The 20,965-nt window shown below is 38.7% G+C and overlaps 1 protein-coding gene across 7 annotated transcripts in view; it reads left to right on the top strand.

Moving 5' to 3' along the window:
- Positions 1 to 20,965, top strand: part of SUGCT (succinyl-CoA:glutarate-CoA transferase) — an 808,774-nt gene that overhangs the window by 134,303 nt on the left and 653,506 nt on the right. For all 7 annotated transcript variants that reach the window (XM_023589970.3, XM_058296755.2, XM_004462561.4 and 4 more), the window contains exon 7: positions 12,781 to 12,872. In XM_023589970.3, the coding sequence (XP_023445738.2) occupies positions 12,781 to 12,872 (92 nt within the window). The remainder of the gene's footprint in view (positions 1 to 12,780; positions 12,873 to 20,965) is intronic.

Here is a 20,965-nt window from a genome sequence, read left to right as displayed (position 1 = left end):
CAATACTTGTAATTTTCTGTTTTTTAATAGTAGCTATTTTCTTAGCACTTTGAGAATTTTCTCTTCATCTTTGGGTTTCTGATTAGTATGTTTCTCCAAATTTATTCTATTTGCAGTATGTTGAGCTTCTTAGACATGTACATTTGTGTTTTTTATAAAAGTTGGGGAATTTTCAGCCATTTTTTCCTTAAGCATTCTTTCTGTCCCTTTTCCCTTCTCTTCTTCTGGGACGCCCATGAGATGTATGTTAGTGCGCTTCATGCTATCACTCAAATCCCTGAGACACTGCTCAATTTTTTCTATTCTTTTCTCTATCTGTTCTTCTGATTATTCTGATTGTCCTGTCTTCTAGTTCTACACACCAGAAAATGAGCAGAGAAGGAAAATGAGCAAAGTCCATATAGTCATACAGATTTTGAAGAGTTACATTATTTATTGTGAAACATTTATTGCCTCCTGTTCTCTTTTCAAGTAAACAGTCTGTTGTTGGAATTTCTATAGCTGTTGGAATAGTAGTATTAGCTCTATAGCTAACATTCATAGTATTCACTTTAAATACATTCCTGATTTTTAAAAAGATTCTGTACCAGGAGAGGTGCTAGCCCTTTTTGAAACCTCCTTCTTTCTTGCCTCTAGTCGCTCGTCACTGACTAGGTCTGAATCTTGAAGAAGACTATGTTATACAGGGAAGGTGAGGGTCGCAATTCAGTGGCATGTGCGGGGGCCCAGAGGAGCAAAAGTGCCATGCATTTTCAGAGAACAGCTATCCTAAGAATGAATTGTTTTGAAAGAGCAGAACAGATAAAATGTAAGGAGTGGGTAGGAGCCAGATCACAAAGGACACAGTTTGTCATGCTAAGGAATTATTTTTATCCTGTAGGCAATTTAATGAGAATTTTAATAAGGGGAGTGACTTGATCAGAAGTACATATTCAGAGGCCTCTGTTAGCCGTGCAGAGAATAAACTGAGGCAGGAGGACCAATAAATAAGCTATTACATGGCGTAAGAGTGGAGATAGATTTGGGATGTGTTGGGGAGGTCAAATCAGCAGGAATTAATGATCAATTGGATATAGGTGGGAAGTGAAAGAAAAGAGTCCAGGCTGACTCTTAGCTTTGTGGATTATACAGATATGTGAGTAATGTTTTATTCAGTTAAACAATGAATGTAGGAGAAGGAAGCATTTGGGGTGGTGGCATGTGAGTGTGACTGAGGTAGGGTAATGAATTCTGATCAGGGTGTCTTCAGTTTGTGATACCTTGGACTTTTGGTGGAGATGTCCATATGTGCCCAAACACACATTTGTGGAGATTAGGAAAGTTTCGAGCTGGAGGCAGCATGTCTTTGTGATTCGAACCAAGAACCTGGATTCAAATTCTAGCTCTGCTACTTCCTATTTGTATAACCTTGGACAAGTGACTTAGCGTTTCTAAGCCTCAGTTGGTCAAAGAGGATAATGATACCTAATTCATAGAGTTGTTGTGTGAATGAAATGATTTAATGGGCAAAAATCTAACAGATGCCTAATATATCATAATAGCTCAGTAAATATTATTATTTTTCTAGATGTGGGAGTTGCCCGTATTTTGTTTGGAGCCGTGGGTATGGATGGGGTTCGTTATGGAAGACACTCCGAAAGAGCAGTGGGCTGTCACATATGGAACATGGGGAATGTGACAAGGTGAACCTGGGGAATTTAGTTGTCTGGACTCTCCTGCTCTGTACCTTACCCCCAATAGGCTATTTCGGATATTACTGGAGGAAGTAACATTTAGTCTTAGTCCTATAGCTAGTTATTTTCATTTCCCAAACCTATTCATTTACATTTATTAATTTATTCAACATGCTTTTACTGAGGAGCTGAGCTACTGGCAGACTTCTGTTAGGTGCTGAAGACACAGCAAACAACAGACGTCTATGTCACAGCTCTCATGGCACTTACATTCTAGTGCAGATACAGGTATCTATCAAACACATGAGTAAGAAAAAATATTGGTTAGCCATAAGTGCTGTAGAGGGAATGAAAACGGTAAACTGCTATAGAGTTCCTAGGAGTAAACTGGCTGGTCAGGGACAGCCTCACCGAGCTGCCAGTTAAGACGAGCATGGCAAAGGCAGCAGGGTGGGAGGAAGCGGTGGTGTGCATTCAGAGACAGTAAGACCAGCGGGGCTCAAGGTAGAGACAGTGGGGAAATTGATGGGACAGGCCAGAGGGCAGGCAGGGCCTAGCCACGTGGGTCTCTCTAAGCCAGCTGAGGAGTTTGCATTTATTTGAGGTGACCAGGAAAATTATAGGCAAGTAAGCAGCACACTGTGATTTCCACTAAAAAATATCCCTGCCATCCCAAGAGGCTACAGATGGGAAACAGGAGGCTAATGAAATAGTCTAGATGAGAGAGGCTTTATTTTGTTCATTCTTTTCCTCTTACTATCAGGCCAAAGTCCCATCCTGAAGCTGCTGGTTGCATGGAAGCCTCAAAGATTTTCTTGAACATAAGGAGAGTTGTCCTAGTAAGTGAGATGCTCCAGACCTGGAGCAGATATAAACATTGATTTCTGACCACTGCTGATGGTTCTTAACCTCATCCTTATCTCGGGGTTTATGAGTGGGGTACTGACACCTGCAGCATTTTGTGTGTTGAGCATGTGTTGAATTTCTTTCTCCTGGCGAGAGTGTATAGCTGTTCACCAGTTTGTCAAAGGGATGTATGACTTCCAAAAGGTTAATCCTTGGTAGACAATGTGTTCAGCACCGTGGGAGGTGTTGCAGGAGGTACAGAGAACAAAAGCACCAGCGGTATCTCCTGCTTTTTAAAAGCCCATAAGCCAAGGAGAGAAGACAAACACAAAATTAGACACGGTTAGAGAAGTAAAATGAACTAAACCTGGTTAGGGTAGGGTAGTCAGATCACCTGGTATTCAGGACAAATATCAAGGCATGATAAGAATGCCCTTTTTACTGCAGCTTCCTGTCCCTAGGTTTTTTCTTACAGGTCTGGAAATGAGGTTGACTTTATAGTGTAGTCAATATACATAAAGGCCACAAGGTGGCGAGGTTGCTCCTTGCAATGAACTGTGTGTGGGGGAGTGGAGTGTGGGGGCATTCTTTGATTTTCCGTGACCTCCTTCAATTTCTTTCCCTCCTTATTGGAATAGAAAATACAACTGAAACGTTTAAATTTTTCCTCTTTAATTTGTTTTTTGATCGTAGGTTTTGGAATTGTAAAGTTAATTAAAAGAACTATCTGGATTCTATGCTTGCCACTTTTTCAGCTCTTTATTGAATTATTAGTAAAAAACTCCAATCTGCACATTGCTGACAATAATCTTTGCAATGAGCCATTTTGATAATATCAGGTCTCTGCTTTAAAATGTTCTGTTTATTGATTCACGATTACTTGCTGACAGTACTGGTAGTTGGTATTGAAATAGTTGAGGTATATGTAAGGTAAAAGAGGTGGAATAATTTCTGACTCTCTCTCTCTCTATATATTTATTTATATTTATTTATTTATTTATTTATTTTTTTTAGGTACTAGGGACCAGGGATTGGACCTGGGACCTTGTATGAGGGAAGCCAGCATTCAAACACTGACACACATTGGCTTCCCTGAGTTGGTTCCTCTGTTTTGCTTGTTATTTGTTTTTCTTAGGAGGCAGGGGCTCAACTACTTGAGCCACATCTGCTCCCAGAAATATATGTCTTTTAAAAAAATTACCACCAGCTTCTTTTCTAAAGCAAACAAGTGCAAGATTCTAAGTACAAAGAACTATCTTTTTATGGGTTGTTAAACAACATAACTACAGTGCTTAAGAGTCTAATCTCATCATTTCAACCTACCTCAAAGCAATTTTCTTTTTGATATTCTCATTGTTTTTCTGGAAGTGACAAGCTATTACATTACTAGCACATTGATTAATGTATATTTATTGACTATGTTTATTTAACTTACAACATAAAATGCACTTTGCTTATTCTACCATATCAATTCAAATTCTTATAAGAAGTCTATGAGGTAAATATGAATATTGCCATTTTATAGGTAAGGACATTGAGGCTCAGAAAGATTAAATGACTTCCTGAAGATTTAGTAGTTGGGAGAGCTGTAATTTGAAATTAAACTTTTTCATTCCTAAAACTCGTCCTCTATTTACTATGCCATACTGCCTTCAAAGAGAGTTCCTTCTATTTCTCTTTAACAGAAATACTTGGAAGTTGTAATTGAAATAATTAGGACATTTGTGCCTCCCTGTTATAAACTGAACAAAAAGAGAATTGTTATCCCAAGGCAACTATTATGGCACGCTTTTATTTAGCAAACTGTTTTTCTGAGCCGAGTTTAATGCAGGCCTTTATTTAGAAGATTTCTTTTAGAGTTGTGTGGATGGTGTGGAGCCTTACTTTGTCCCATTTGAGGGATTTGGGCTCTTGGCCAGAAGCCTGAGAGCATTGCACCTGATTTTCCTAACCTAGAGCAGACTGAAACTTAATTCCTTTCCTTGACTGCCTGTTGAGACAACAGGTGGTTTGTGGACACACAGCGTTCCTGCCTTATGGAAGCTGCTTCTCTCTGCTCCAGGAGGTCCCTTTTATGTTGAAGGACAACTTGTGACTTAAAACCACTGTGGAAGAAGGGGAGGCCTGGGCTGGGGTGCCTTTTACAGGTGCAAACCAGCCACTCTGGAATATAAATTCCTTCTCTAAAGCTGGGTGTTAATTTCTATATTTCTATGTTCTATATTCTATATTTCTGTATTCAGAATGCTGAATTTTCCTTTGTTTTCCTTTATACTTCCTTCACTATCCCATTTTTGTTTTCCTAAAGATTAAAAAGAAAGTTCAGAATATGCAAGGTTTGTTTATGAAATAGGGAGACAGACATGTCAGAGGCCAGGACGTTCGGCTTTTACCTGAACCAAGACATTTGGGGGTTTTTCCATGGTTTTAATTTTTTGTTCATTTAATAGTTTTAAATGAAAAATAAGTATAGAGGAAATAAGACTGGACTTGAATAAATAATTATTGAAGCTAGCTGACGGGTTTATTATATGATTCTATTTTTATTTATGCTTGACATTTTCCACATTAAAGCATAAAAGACAGACATGTTGTGACACAATTTTCTGTCATTAATAATGACAAATATCATTTATTCTTGAACTCTCTTACTTTATTAATAATAAAGTGATAGCTATATCTGGAGGTTTTGCTTCATATATTTCTGATTAAGACCTTATTTGGTGGTGAATGCATCTAGATAGGCTAATTGGTAATTAGCCCATCTAGTCACACACTTCTTTAGTTACTTTCATCATTTACTTCTTATAGATTACTTTTTAAAAAAATTTATTGAAGTATATCACTCATACATAAACATACATAAACTTTAAGTGTATAATAATAGTTGTGAACTTACAAAACAAACATATGTAACATCGTATAGGACTCTCATAACACCCTACCACCAATAACTTGCATTGTTGTTAAACCTTTTTAACTAATGATTAAAGAGCATTGTCAAAATATTACTACTAGCCAAAGTATTTTTCCCCCAACCAATATTATTATTATTTTTATATAATTTAGATATGAACATACATAAACAATTAAGTATATAGTAAAAGTTTTGAACTTACAAAGCAAACATGCATAACATCTTAGAGGGGTCCCATACATCAACCCTTCACCAACACCTTGCATTGTCATGAGAAGTGTGTTAAAAATTATGAAAGAATATTGTCAAAATCGTACTACTAATCATAGTCCTTATCTTACATTTGGTGTGTTTTTCCCCCAACCCACCCTATTATTATTTTTTAAATATATATTTTTTATGACAGAAGTTGTGAACTTATAAAACAATCATGCACATGTGTAGAATTCCCAAACAGCACCCCTCCATCAACATACCACAACTGGTGTGTCATTCGCTACAGATAAAATAATATCATCTGATTATTACCATGTCCATAGTGTACATTTGGCTCACATTTTCCACACTGCCTCAGTATCAACACAGTACATCTTTGGCATAGATACAAGAATATTGTATTATTACTCCTAACCACAGTCCATAGGTGACTCCAGCTGGATTTTCCCCATGCTTCTCCACATTCCCAACACCCTGCAGCAGTGATATACATTTGTTCTAGCTGACAGAGGACACTCTTGCATCTGTACCATCAACCACAATTCTCATCCACCTCTTGGTTTACTGTGCTATCCAGTTCCTAGATTATTCTCTAGCATTCTGTCAGTTGGCATTTACATAACTAGACTACCATTTTCAGTCACATCCCCATTTATAAACTAGCTGTTACTCACTGTGTGTTACCATCCACTCTATATATTTCCACACTTTTGCAGTAAAGCTAATTAAAACTTCTACATACATTAAACATCAGTAGTCCACTCAGTCCTACTCTTATCTCTTAAGAATCCACCACCTACCACCAGGTCTTGAAGATATTTTCCAATAATTTCTTCTAGAAGTTTTATGGTTCTTGCTTTTATTTTTAGTTTTTTGATTCATTTTGAGTTAATTTTTGGATAAGGTGTGAGATAGGGGTCCTCTTTCCTTTTTTCAGCTATGGATATCCAATTCTTTCAGCACCATTTGTTGAATGGATTGTTCTGCCCAAGCTATGTGAGTTTGATAGGCTAGACAACAATCACTTGACCATACATGTGAGGGTCTGTTCCTGAACCATAAATTTGGTTCCATTGGTATATCGTGTCTGTCTTTAGGCCAGTATCATGCTGTTTTTACCACTGTAGGTAGGTATTATGACTTAAAGTCTGAAGATGAGTGTTCACTTTTCCTTTTAATGATATTTCTGGCTATTCAGGACTCCTTACCCTTCTAAATAAGTTTAATGATGATGTTTTCAATTTTTTCTTTAATGCTGGTGGAATTTTTATTGGGATTGTATTAAATCTGTATATCAATTTGGGTAGAATTGATATCTTAATGATATTTAGTCTTCCAATCCATGAGTATGGAATGTTCTTCCAGTTATTTAGGACTTTTTTTTTTTTTTTAAAGATTTATTTATTTAATTTCCCCCTCTTCCCTGGTTGTCTGTTCTTGGTGTCTATTTGCTGCGTCTTGTTCCTTTGTCCGCTTCTGTTGTCGTCAGCAGCACGGGAAGTGTGGGCGGCGCCATTCCTGGGCAGGCTGCTCTTTCTTTTCACGCTGGGCGGCTCTCCTCACCGGCGCACTCCTTGCGCGTCGGGCTCTCACGCGGGGGACACCCTTGCGTGGCGCGGCACTCCTTGCGCGCATCAGCACTGCGCATGGCCAGCTCCACACAGGTCAAGGAGGCCCGGGGTTTGAACCGCGGACCTCCCATATGGTAGACGGACGCCCTAACCACTGGGCCAAAGTCCGTTTCCCAATTTAGGACTTTTTTGATTTCTTTTAACATTGGGTTGTAGTTTTCTGAATACAAGTGCTTTACATCATTGGTTAAGTTTATTCCTGATTATCTGAGGTTTATCTGTCATATTTTATTTTCACCACTCTTTTGACACATTTAGTTACTGCTATTGATACAATCTTCATTTCTAGACTTTCTTCTAGGTCCCTTTCTTTTGTCTTTTCTTTTCAGGCTCTAGTGCACCCTTTAATATTTCCTGAAAATCTGGTCTCTTGCTTAGAAATTTTCTGTTTCTGTTTATCTGTGAATATTCTAATCTTGCCCTCATTTTTGAAAGACAGTCTTGCTGGATATAAGATTCTTGGCTGGAAGATTTTCTCTTGCAGTATCTTAAATATATCAGACCATTGCCTTCTTGCCTCCATGTTATCTGGTAAGAAATCAGCACTTAATCTTATTGGGTATCCCTTATAGTGTATGCATAGCTTTTCTCTTGCTGTTCTCAGAATTCTCTCTTTGTCTTTGGCATTTGACACTCTGATTCTCAGAGTTGGTCTATTTGGATTTTTTTGGATGGGAGTAAGTTGTGCTTCTTGGACATGGATATCTATGTCCTTCTATTGGGTTGGGAAATTTTCTACCATTATTTCTTGAAATATTCCTTCTGCCCCTTTTCTCTTCTCTTCTTCTGGGACACCTATGACACGTATGTTTGCACATCTCTGGCTGTTGTTTAGTTCCCTGAGACCTTGTTCAGTTTTTTCTATTCTTTTCTTCATCTGTTCTTTTGCATGTTCACTTTCAGAGGCCATTTTTTCAAGTTCACCAATCCTTTCTTCTGCCTCCTCAAATCTATTATAAGATATGTTGTTTAAATTTCATTTACTGAGCCTTTCATTCCCATAAGCTCTGCTGTTTTTCTATGCATGCTTTCAAATTCTTCCTTGTGCTCACCCAGTGTCTTCTTAATATCCTTAATCTCTTTGAATATATTCTTAATCTCATTGAATTTATTAAGGAGATTTGTTTGAACATCTATGATTAGTTGTCTCAACTCCTTTATGTCATCTGGAGGCTTATCTTGTTCCTTTAACTGGGCCATAGCATCCTGTTCCTTGGTGTGGATTGTAATTTTTTGTTGGTGTCTTCGCATCTGGCTTACTAGAGTATTTTTTTCTGGCTGCAGTTTTTATCTTTAGTTTAGGACTTCCTATGCGTTCTCCCTTGCTGGTTGTGCAGTAGTATCAAGCATGTAATTGGTGCTGTAAGGTGTGGGCTCTCAAGCTGCTCTCATTGCACCAGGGATCAATGAAGCTTCTTCCAACTTTCTCCTTTGCCAGGGGTAGGGACAGAGTCACAGCTGTGTGGAATAATCCAAGTGCAGGCCTAGACTGTAGTTAGTTGCCCAGAAAGACTGATGAAGCTTCACATCCCTTTCTCCCCTGGCTGGGGTGGGGGTGGAGCTGCAGGTGAGGGCAGCAGTCTATGAAGTGCAGGTCCAAGATGACCGCAGTTGCCCTGGTAGACTTCTGATTTTCAGTCTATGCCAGCCAAAGTTACCTGCAGTTACCCGTATAGGCTGGTACAGGGCACCTCAGCCTCCTCCCCGCCAGAGGCCTAGGCGGGCTGCAGGCTGATCTGTGTGAAAGGACTGGTTCCTGCTGACACTGAGAGTTTCAGTTAGCCCGGCTTCCCCTTAGGTTGGGGCAGAGTCAGAATGGCAGCTACTGGCCTCTTTCTGACTTGGGCTGGTCCACACCCCAGCTGTTCCTGGGGTTGTCTCTTAGCCAGCTGAGTCTACCAATCAGTAGCCAAAGTTGGCAGCCAACCGTCTCCTCCTTCCCTGTTTCTGGGAAATGGAGCTTCCAATTCCAGCCACAGAGTAGTTCCTGGGTGGCTCATGCCACCAGAGTAGGACAATCACTGGCCTCTGTGGCTTGGCTGGTAATTTCCCAGAGAGGCTGGCGCAGGCCCCAGGAGCTTCCTCCCTGCTGGAGGTGGCACTGGGGCCTAGACTAGAGCTGCCATATGACCTGGATGGAAAGAAGCTGGACCATACCAGCACTGGGATTCTCAGTCCACCCCGCTTCCCCTTGTGCCAGGCGCAGAGTTAAGATGGTGGCTCCCAGCTCCTTTCTGACTCGGATAGGCTCAAACTTCAGCTGTTCTCAGGATCATGCTGTAGTCCACTGAATTTCCTCATCAGTAGCTGAAATTGGTGCCCAGCTGTTTCTTCCTTCCTCATTTTGGGGAAGTGGAGCTTTCAATTCCAGCTGCAGAACAGCACCCTAGGTGGCTTGTGCCTCCAGTGGAGGATGGGTACCAGCCTCTGGGGCATGGAGCGCTCTGCTTATGAGTCTTCTCTGCAGATGGGCAGTCTCCTCCTTCCACTTCTTCAAGGACGTTGCAGGATGCTCTTCTGGTCCCCTGGAGCTCTCAAACAGGTGCTTCAGCTAGCTCCAGATGGTTCTGGGTGTTTACTAACTGCCCTATAGCAGGAGCTGACTCTAGGAGCTCCTTACCCTGCTGCCATCTTGCTGGTTCTCCTATTTACTTATTTTTGAAAAAAACTTTTATATATCAAGTATTCATTCATTCATTTTATCAATAAATGGTATTGAACACCTACTCCATGCCAGGTACTATTCTAGATACTGGGGACACAGCAGTGAACCAATTAGAAAACAATCTCTGAAGCATTCTTTTTGGTAGGGAGGAGACAGAAAACACATTCCTAAACAAATGGCTAATTTATGTATCTTTTGGTGGTAAGGGCTATGAAGATCAATTTTACAGGGTGTTTTAGTCTGCCAAAGTGGTGCTGAGGCAAAGAACCAGAAATCTGTTGGCTTTATAAAGGGTATTCATTTAGAGGGTAAAAGCTTAAAGTCCTTGGAAGTCCAGCTCATGGTACCATAGGAGGTACTTTCTCACCAAAATCAGCTGCCATTGTTGAGGCAAGATGGCGGATGATCACTGCCTTGTCTCTCAGGGCTTCCTGTATCGGTGACAGGTATAGGTCTCATTTCTTTCTGGGCCTTCTCAGCTGCTCAGCTGCTCTGTTCTCTTTAGCTGCAAACTATCAGACGAATGGCTCATCTCTCCCTGGGACCCCAGGATCAAACAGGACAGAGCTCTCTCTCTCTCGTGTCTTCTTGAGTGGGTGCCCATTTGTATCAGCCCACCAAGCTGGCAGGGACTCAAGCTGAGTCATGGTTGAATCAAAAACCCTAAATTGGTTTTATCAAGTAAACCTTTGAATTTAATACAATCGAAGGATATCACACCCAGAGGAATAGATTAGTTTAAAAACATAATCTTTCCCTTTTGGGATTCATAAATAATCTCCAACTGCCACACAAGGTGAGCAAGAGATTCAGAATGAGAAGTAAGGATGCTCTTTCATAAAAAGGCGGTCAGGGTCAAAGAACCGATGTAGCACAAGTGGTTGAGCATCTGCTTCTCGTGTACCAGTTGCTGGATTCAATCCTGGTACCTCCTTAAAAAATATGGTCACAAAAATCTCTCTGGGAATAAAATGTTTGAGTGGAGACCTCAAGGAAGTGAGGGAGTGAGGCATGTGTATATATGACAAGATGAAGGGAGAGCATTCCAGGTGGCAGGAGAAGGCAGCAAAAAAAGATCCCGAGGCAACCCTTTCCTGATCTTTCAAAAGCACATTCATCTGGGACTCGAAACCCTGAAAATAGAGAATATCAGCATATAGCTGATGGATAAGGAAGGCTTTTCATCAGGGCACTCTGTGGTGGGTACATGGGATTTGGAGACAGATTCAATTTGCTCCTGATAAAACATTAATTATTCAATGATAAGCACAGTACTGAGTTGAGTAGGAGAAAATATTTTTGTATTATCCTGGTTCAAAAAACTCCCCAACATCCTCTGCATGTAATCTCAAAAAGCTCTATTAAAAATGTAATTGTTTTATTTATGTATAAATTTTTTTATTATCACTTATGATTTCTTTGCTACTTGAGAAAATATGTAAATTGAAACTAAGGATTTCAGCAATTGTTTTGCTTTATTTTGTAAGTTGTTTTGTATAGAGCAAGGGTAGCAAATACTTATTGGGGTCTGGGAGGTAAGTTAAGTGAGTGACTCGGGCTTAGACATAAAGAAGTAAGGAATGGAGACTGAGGCAAATTGGAGAATTCATGTCCTGTCTAAAGGAGGGCAGCTGCTACTCTAATTGACTGTTGTCAGGTGAGAATGTGTACCTAGGTTTGAATTTATTTTCTGATTTTTCAAGAAAGACCAGAAATTTGTGAAATCTCCTGATTTTTGAATGTTGACATCTAAATAAAAGAATTTCAAAGCACTCTGCAGGCCAAGCAAAACACTCATAAAAGTGAAATTTGGCTTACATGTTGCTAGTTTGGGACCCTTTGGGGAGAACACCATAATTAATTCTTCCTGATTCTTTTAAAGGGATACTATAGCTATAATAGTAACAAAATGCTGCAAGATTTCTGGATACAATTTTTAAAAAAGGCTTTTTAGTTTGAAATAATTTCAAACTGATAGGACAGTTGCAAAAATAATATAAACTCATACAGAGAACTCCAACATTCCTCCCAGCCAGACACCAGATCCACCAACTTTTAACATTTTGCCTCATTTGCCATATCTTTCTATGTTTCTACCTACCTATCTATATCTGTCTGTCTGTTTGTCCTATCTATCTATCTATCTATCTATCTATCTATCTATCTATCTATCTATCTATCATCTATTGTGTTTTTTAAACATTTGAGAGTAGATAATAATATCACTTAATCCTTACTTGACCACTTAATACTTCCATATACCTTTCTAAGAATAATGATAGTCACTTATGTAATCACATTATGTATAGTTATGTATAGTTATCCAGTTCAAGAAACTTGACATTGATATAAAGCTTAGAGTTTTTATTCCTATTTTTCATATGTCCCCATAATGTATTTTTGGTCCTTTTTCCCTCCATTATTAGATCTAGTTCAGGCTCATGTGCTGAATGTCATTGTCTCTTTAGTTGCTCTCTTTTTTTTTGTTAAATCTGGAAACAGATGTACAACATACACTTTCCCATCTCAACCCCTACCAAGCACATCATTTACAATGTTGCAGCACCGTCACATGATCCATTACCAGAGTTTGCCATCACCCCAAACAAAATCCCCGTACCTGTACCTATTATGTATTAACTGCCATTTTCCCTGCCCCCTGCCTCTGGTAACCTGTACTCTACTTCTTGTCTCTGTGATTGGCATGTCCTAGCTATTTCATATAAGCGGAATCATACCATGTCTGTCCCAGTGCACATGGTTTTAACACACTGCTATACTACTGCTGTCCCTGTGAGGTGCTGACTCTGACTGCTCTTTTTGTCATTTCAGGGTATGGCCAGACAGGTCCGATGTCGCAGCGAGCTGGATATGATGCCGTGGCTTCTGCTGTTTCTGGCCTGATGCACATCACGGGGCCTGAGGTAGGTCTTCTTTAGGATATCCGTAATGTTGTCCTTTGTGTATTCCAAAGGAATTTTCCTCTTGGTTATCCCATAGGTTTAAATGAGTTAATTTTAGAAAGAAGTCAGGAAAGTGACATATTTTATTAAAGTGAAATGGAAGTGCTCATTGAAATGTACTTGAGGATAAACAGCAATATGTTTTTAGCAAGAAGCAATAGAGAGAGTGGTAAACACATTTATTATTCCATTAATCAAGCTTAATATAGACACCTTTGTGTGATTTAGGAATATTCTTCTGTGAAGTAGAGTGACTGACTAGACTACAGATGTCCATTTCTAGCCAGTGTGCCTTCATTTGTCAGTGTATATAGTGGAAAGTTTTTTCCCCTCTAGAATATTGTCAGTAGTTATATATTTTAAAATTTGCTACTCAAAAGCTCAGATGTATTTGTGTCCGATTTGTCATATGCATTGGATTCAGATAGAACAAGACTCTGATATTTTTATAGCTATCCCTCTCCAATGATGATAGGTGGCGAAGTTCCAAATATAGCAAAAAACCCACAACCTACCATGTGTATAAGTTTAGTAAGTAAAAGTATTTCAAGGCTTCTATTTCAAAAGAAACTGGATTTGTAGGCTTAAAATCTTGTTCCAGTAGGTGCTTCTTCCATGAATCACTTTATTTAGTTAATTCTTCAGGATGTATTGCTGCACGTTAGGGTAGACCAAGAAAAGAGTGACCTCAAGTCTTTTCTTCTACAGTCTTTAATTCTTTCAACACATTTCAAAACAGCTATTAGAGTTTTAATGACCAGGTCTTTTGTACTTTCATTCTCTGGATGAATTTTACAAGTCATAGAAAAAAATGCTTGTGGCTTTTCTTAAAACATTCCAGGGTACCCATTTTCTTTCCATTGATTGAGAGAATGGAGCATGGACAGATCTCTCACTGTAATACCCCATTGAAGCTCTCTCATGTGGTCACGACACACTGCTTTGAGTGCTTTCCTTTAAGGGCTGGTAATGGAGCTTGCACAGTCAACAGGATGGCAGAGTCCTTGCCCTCCTGGAGGCAAGCATAGAACAGAGAACAAGCATAAATACAGATAAAAAGGACTCGGAAGAAGAGTGCCTCGGACCATCACTATCCTTCCAAAGATTTCCACAAAATGTGGTTTATTTGACAGCAAAAGATCTAAGCATTTTTTAAAACAAATCAATTTTATTGATACCCATTAATAAAGCATACCATACTTCCACGGTGGCCAATCATGGTAGTGCAATTCATTACTTGAATCATTTTTAGAGCATCTTCATTATTTTAGTAAAAAAAATAATAAACAAAAAACAAACAAGAAAATTCTTCATCTCTCAATCTCTCTGTGCTTCCCCTGCTGTATGTAGCTGTTATTTCTGGCTGTTCTTATTAATTTATTTATTTTTAAGCAGTTTTATCGAGAGATATTCTCATACCATATGATCTATCCAAAGTGTATAATCAATGGCTTTTAGTATAATCACAATGTTGTACATTTATCACCACAAAAGATTTTAGAACAATTTCATTACTCCGAAATAGAAAAACCCCACACTCCTTAGTAGTTATTTCTCAATCCCTATATCCTTCCTCAGCCTTCCATACCTGCTAATCTAATTTCATCTTTATAAATTGATTTATATTTACATTTTATTTAAATAGGTATGCAATAAGTAGTACTTTGTGTCTGGTTTCTTTCACTTAGTGTAATGTTTTTTTTTTTTTTTGTCTGATTTTAACATCTTGTAGTATTAACATATATTAATTCAGTTTCAAAGAAAAACTGTCTTATATATGCAATTTTACTAATATTCATATTTCACATCCAGTATTCCTATGCTATTCATTCTCATATTACATTTGTTAGCTTTCCTTTTAGTAATATACATGATCTTAGACTTTTCCTTTAAACCACTACTGTGCCCTTATAATAGTACTGCTAGTCACAAACATTATGTTGTGCTTTCACCTTTTCTATTCATTTCTATTCTTTTTCAAACATTAACACACATCCTTTTTTTTTTTTTTTTTTTTTACCAATTCTGCACAAATGATTCAACTTTCTATTCTCTAACCTCATTCTGTTTTCTGGTGACCCATATTCAAGTTATTAACTCCACCACACAATATATTTAGTTCAAAGTAGATCATTTATACAGTTTTTGTCCTTTTGTATCTGGTTTGCTTCACTCAACAGAATGTCCTTTAGGTTGAACCATGTTGCCATGTGGTTTACGACCTCATTTCAATTAACTGCTGCACAATGTTCCATCATGTGTATATGCCACAGAAGATCCAAGCATTTTGAAGAGAATTGGGCAATACTGGGGGAGTATTTTTATGAGAGTTGTTTTCTCTGAATCTTATGAGCAAAAGTTACAGTTCCCTAAACCTCTCAGCAGCAATTGTACAGGAGGGAACAGTGCTGAAAGCCCTGGCTAATGTTTCATCCCTCTGTCCTGAGATGGCTCTCTTGTCTATTTGCTTGTTGTTTTTGCTTGTTTGCAGTTATCTGTCCTTGTTGTCTGTTTTTTCTTTAGGGGGAACTGAACCCTGGATCTCCCATGTGGGGGGCAGGTGCTCAACTGCTTGAGCCACCACCACTCCCTGCTTGTTTTGTTTTTTTGCTTGTTGTATGCTCAGTGTCTTGCTCTGTTTTTGTTCGTTGTCTGCTCTTTCCATTTGCTCGATTTCTGCTCATTGTTTGTCTTCTTTAGGACACACTGGGAACTGAAGCTGGGACCTTTTATGTGGGAGGCGGGTGCTCAACTGCTGGAGTCACATCTGCTCTCCCCTGACTAATATTTTTAATTATCCAGTGCACACACACTATTGCCAATTATACCATGCTGTGTATGAACTTTTATTTAACTGCACAGTTGTGTGACTGTGTTGAAGCAGAACTCCAGGTTTTAGATGACTGCCTGGGACCCAGGCATCTTTGATGGTTAGGAGGCCTCGCCACATCACTCTGTGCAGTGGAGCCTAACCTTGTCAGGATGGTCAGGGAAGGCTTCTTTGCAGAGCAGACATTTAAGGTGGGACCTGATTAACCACCAGCCTGGCGAACAGAGGACAATAGCATGCATGAAAGTATAGATTCTGGAAAGTCTGGCAGGTTTGAGGAGCCAAAAGGAAGCCAGTGCTGCTGGATCATTGTGAGCTGGTCAAGTTGGTGTTGGAGAGGTTGAACAGTTAGAAAGTGGTGGCTGAAATGATTGCTGGTGGCCTTGTTACTTAATACTTTGATGAGAAGAGAAGACAAATAGTTACATATAAATTTTTTAAAATTGATGACTTAAATAAATTTCTTCTTGGAAATTGAGAGATATTCCAAAGGTATAGACTGGTATTATGATGTGTTCATAATGCATATTCCTTTAATAATGGAGTAAATGCCACTTATATCCAAAAAGCTTATCATCTACATGAATAATATAGGATAAAATTTATGGAAACAGTTTTTATGACAAGATTGAAGGCAAATTAGTTATGGTTGCCCTCTGCCAAATCTAAAATCTAGCCTTTTAGGTATGCTGTGATGCTGTCAGTTGAGATTCATATTTGAGTACAGAAGAAATGAGAAAGGACTTTGTGTGCCTACAGGGTACTAGACACCATGCTAGGTGTTGTACATATACTGTCATCTCTTCATCCTTACCTTGATCTTTCCAGGTAGGCATTGACCAACTCTGTAACTGCAGTTTAGGGGCTCAAAGAACTTGCCCCAAGTCCCCAAGCATATAAGTGCTAAAACCAGATTTTGAAGCCAGGTCTGCTTTACTCCTTATGCTCTTTCTCCATGCTGCCTGTAGAATAAATCCATAATATGATAGGTCATGGTATAGTGAGCAGACCATTGGTTATAGTGAGAAAGCACTTTACGAAGAGTCTGGAGGTCTAACTTTTCCTAATTCACCCTTGTGTAATATTTATTGATCGCCTGAAATGGGCCATAGTAGAATATAAACCTCTTAAGAGGTTGGTCTTTGCTTTGGTCACTGCTGTATCCCTATGCCTAGAAAGGAGCCCCATGTAGGGAGCACTCAATAAATATATGTTGAGTGAGAGAATGAATAAATGAGTATGTGGCACAGTGCTATGTGATCTTTATTTTTTTTTTTAAGGTTTATTTTATTTATTTCTCCCCACCCACTTTTTGTTTGCACTTTGCTGTGTCTGTTCATCTTCCTTATTTCCTTAGTAGGAACTGGGAACTGAACCCAGGATCTCTAATGTGGGAGTATTGTGTCTCTCATTAGGTTTTCCTCATCTCTTGTTGCATCTTCTTGGGTCAGCTCACCACGCCAGCCCATTGTGCCAGCTTGCTGTCTTCACCAGGAGGCACCGGGAATGGAATCAGGGACCTCCTATGTGGTAGGCGGGAGCCCAATCTCTTGAGCCACATCCGCTTCCCTCTATGTGATCTTATATGTGTCCTGTAGATTCTCTGTGTTTCAGCAAAGTTCCTTCAGAAGTGATGCTCACACACTTCCTCTGCAAGATATTATAAATTGCAAATCAAATGTCTGTTATAAAATATAAAAGTACAAAATTGTGGTTGCTTGGTATACCACAGGTTCTTGAACTCTTCTCTCTTGGATACTGGTTCAGTAACCCTGGGGTAGGGCCCACAAATATGCACGTGTGATGACGGCCCTAAGTGCTGCTGATGGACCATATTTAGAAACACTTCGGGGAGGCGCTATTGTTACAAACCTCATTTCACTTGAAATAGCGAGCAGATATTCTTTCACAGACTCAGATGGAAGCTCATTAATTATTAAGGGCTATGTACTATGCTTAAATCATCTTGTAACTCAGATCAAATCATATCACCTTATTCTTTTCATGTTCATGGCTTTATCCTAACCAGTTATTACTCAAAAGGGTAATTTTTTTTTAGTGCATTGTGAATATAGTGAGGGGATTAAGAATGAAATCAATGAGTATAAGAGACTCTGGAAAGTAAATGACACAGATGTATTTAATATGTGTAAAAAACAATCACCTATAAATTATGGAGCACTTAAACATCAAGAAGAATTATATCATAAATCAATGAACAAAGACGTATTGACCATATGAATATAGTATTTTAGGTACATAAGGAATTAATAAATTACTCTGTAAGTAACAATTTAGTTGACTAGATCAGACACATATTCATGGAAAAATTAGAAAACAATAGAAAATTGCATAAAATTAAATGTATGTTATGTAATTCATGATACAGAGGCCTTTTCTTGCTGATAAACAACTTTTGAAGGCCTATGCGTTTTATGATCTTTGGGGGAGTATTTGTGCATGTATGTGTGTCATGGTTTTCTTTGGCTGCTGGTACAAAGTGCCATGAACAGAGTGCCTTACAACAGAAATGTCTTGTCTCACTGCTCTGGAGGGTCGAAGTCTGAATCGAGGTGTCAGCAGGGCCGTGCTTCCCCTGCAGTCTGTAGAGTCCTGTGGTGGCCTATGGCAATCCATGGTGCTCTTTGACTTGTGGCAAAACTCAATTTCTCTCCCCATCACGTGGCTATCTGTACCCAAACATATACTCCTTATAAGAACCCGAATCCAGTTTTGCCTCATCTTATTTAATAACATCTTCAAAGATCCTGTTTCTAAGTGGGGTCACATTCACAGGACTGGGGTTTCAAACTCGCACATGTTTTTTGGGGGGACACAGTTCAGTCCATAATGGTGTGTGTGTCTGTGGGCTACTGACAACAAAGCCATTTTTTTTACAAACAGCTGAGAGTGAAAATAGGTAAGGACAAATCTGGTATGAGGGTAGTTGGCAGCTGTTTCTGTGAGGTCTCTCAGTGTAGGAGAGCCTTAGTCAACTTCATGTTGCAGTGCCCAGTACAATAGGTGCTTGAGTGTTTTTTGTTTGCTTGCTTGCATGCTTAATAAAATCTTCAAAATCCATTTTTGACTTACACCGAATTTGTTTGAGATGACTTGTTATTATAACTTGAAGAAGTAAAACATAAATGTGGCTCAGGGTAGGACCAAAAGGAAGTGATGGGACTTGAGTTGCTTGGTGCCTTGAAGGGTGGAGAGGATCCAGATGGATTGAGTCATTTCTAGTGGAGATGACAGAGTGAAGAAAGGCAGGTAAGCTGGAAGAAACAGCTATATTGGGGGAAAAGCAATAGGTCTGTTAGGGAAGAGCTGAGAGGTAAGGTTTCAGAGCAGTGGGGGAAAGTTGGTTGAGGCCACACTTAGGAAAGTTGTCAAGGTCAGCTAAAGAAGTTAGGACATTACTTGCTCCTGGCAGAAGTTAGGGTGGTGGGTGTTTTTTTTTTTGGTCTTTTTAATTTTTTAATTTTTAATTTTTCTTGAGGTACCAGGGCTGGGGATTGAACCTGCAACCTGGTATGTGGGAAGACGGTGCTCAACCACTGAGCCACATCGACTTCCCTGAGTTGGTTTCTTCATTTGTTTTCCTTTTTTTTTTTAGGAGGCACTGGGAACCAAACCTGGGACCTCCATGTGGGAGGCAGGTGCTCAATGGCTTGAGCCACATCCACTCCTCAAGGTGGCTTTTCAGAAGAGGAGTGAGATGAAAGCTATTCTTCACAAGATTAGTTTGGCACAAATGTACAGGGTAGATTAAATCAAGCTTACGAGCATCACTTTTTCGATACTTGTCTTCCCTTTGAAAACTAAGGAAACAAATAATTATACAAAGAGAAAATGCTCTTACATTGCTTTCAAAAGGCAGTCTTTTATTTATATTGTATTTACTTTTGAAGTAATGCATTCACATAATACTAAATCCTCAAGATATATAAGTGGGTTGATCATATAACTTGACATACAAACCAGGACATTTTTAAGAGTGAAAGAGGGCTCTATTAATAATAATAACATTGGGACATGAACCTGGCTTGTCTTTGTCACCCTAAATCTAAGAGTCTAAGAGGTAAATCTTCTTACTCAGTCCCTGCCCACCTTCTTTCCTCCTCAGATGAAATCAGTGTTGTCACTTTTCTTTTTTTGTTGTTTCAGAGATATTTGCTTCAACAATAAGCCAAATAGTCCCATCCCACATTTTTAAAAACACAGTTGGTAGCATACTTACTCCATGTTTTTTTAAATTGAATTTTTAAAAAATGAGGTATAATTTACATACCGTAAGGTGAAAAATAGTAAGGATATGGTTCAATGAACTTTTACACACGTATACACCTGGGTAAACACCTCTGAGATCAAGATACAGAACATTTCCATCACCCCAGAAAGTTCTTTCATGCCTCTTCCCGAGCATTAATGCCTCCTCCGAGAGGTAAACACTATTTTACTATTTTGATTTCTAATAATCTAAGATTAGTTTTCCTCTTCTCGGGCTTCTATAAATGAAACCATACAGTATATATGCCTTTATGTCTGGCTTCTTTTTGCTCAACATCATATTTTTGAGGTTCATTCAGTTGTTTTGTATACCAGTAGTATGTTTTTTCTTATGGTATAGAATTCCATTGTATGAATATACCACAATTTATCCATTGTTCTGATATTGAACATTTGGGTTGGTTCCAGTTTTTACCTATTATGAATAAATTAAAAATTCTCATGAATATCTTTTGTTGGGCATCCACACTCATTTCTCTTTTTAATTTTGGCTATTTTGTGGAGTGTGCATGATTTGAGTGTTACTTTACCCTGATAAGTAATAATGATGTACTTTTCTTCATATGCTGAGTGGCCGTTTGGACATCTTTTGTGAACTATATTTTTGAGTCTTTATTGGAAAGTTTGTCATTTTCTATTGACTTAGAGTGACTCTATTCTAGATACAAGTATTTGTCATGTATATGTATTGCAGGTAGTCTGTGACTTGCCTTGTCATATTCATAATGGTCTTTGATGAGCAGCTTTTTTGTTTCAGTCAAATTAATAATTTTTTTCTTTTATGGTTAATTTCTTTTGTTTCCTTTTGAAGAAATCTTTGCTTACTGAGGTCATGAAGATTTTATCCTATGTTTTTGTCTAGAAGCTTTGTAGTTTTAGCTTTACATTTAACATTATCTAAACTCAATGTTTTATTTTATTTCACTTCATATAT

This window comes from Dasypus novemcinctus, chromosome 5, assembly GCF_030445035.2.
Source record: "Dasypus novemcinctus isolate mDasNov1 chromosome 5, mDasNov1.1.hap2, whole genome shotgun sequence".
Taxonomy (NCBI): Eukaryota; Metazoa; Chordata; class Mammalia; order Cingulata; family Dasypodidae; genus Dasypus; species Dasypus novemcinctus.
The sequence above is the reverse complement of the archived record's forward strand: the minus strand, read 5'-3'. Positions and strand labels throughout refer to the sequence as shown.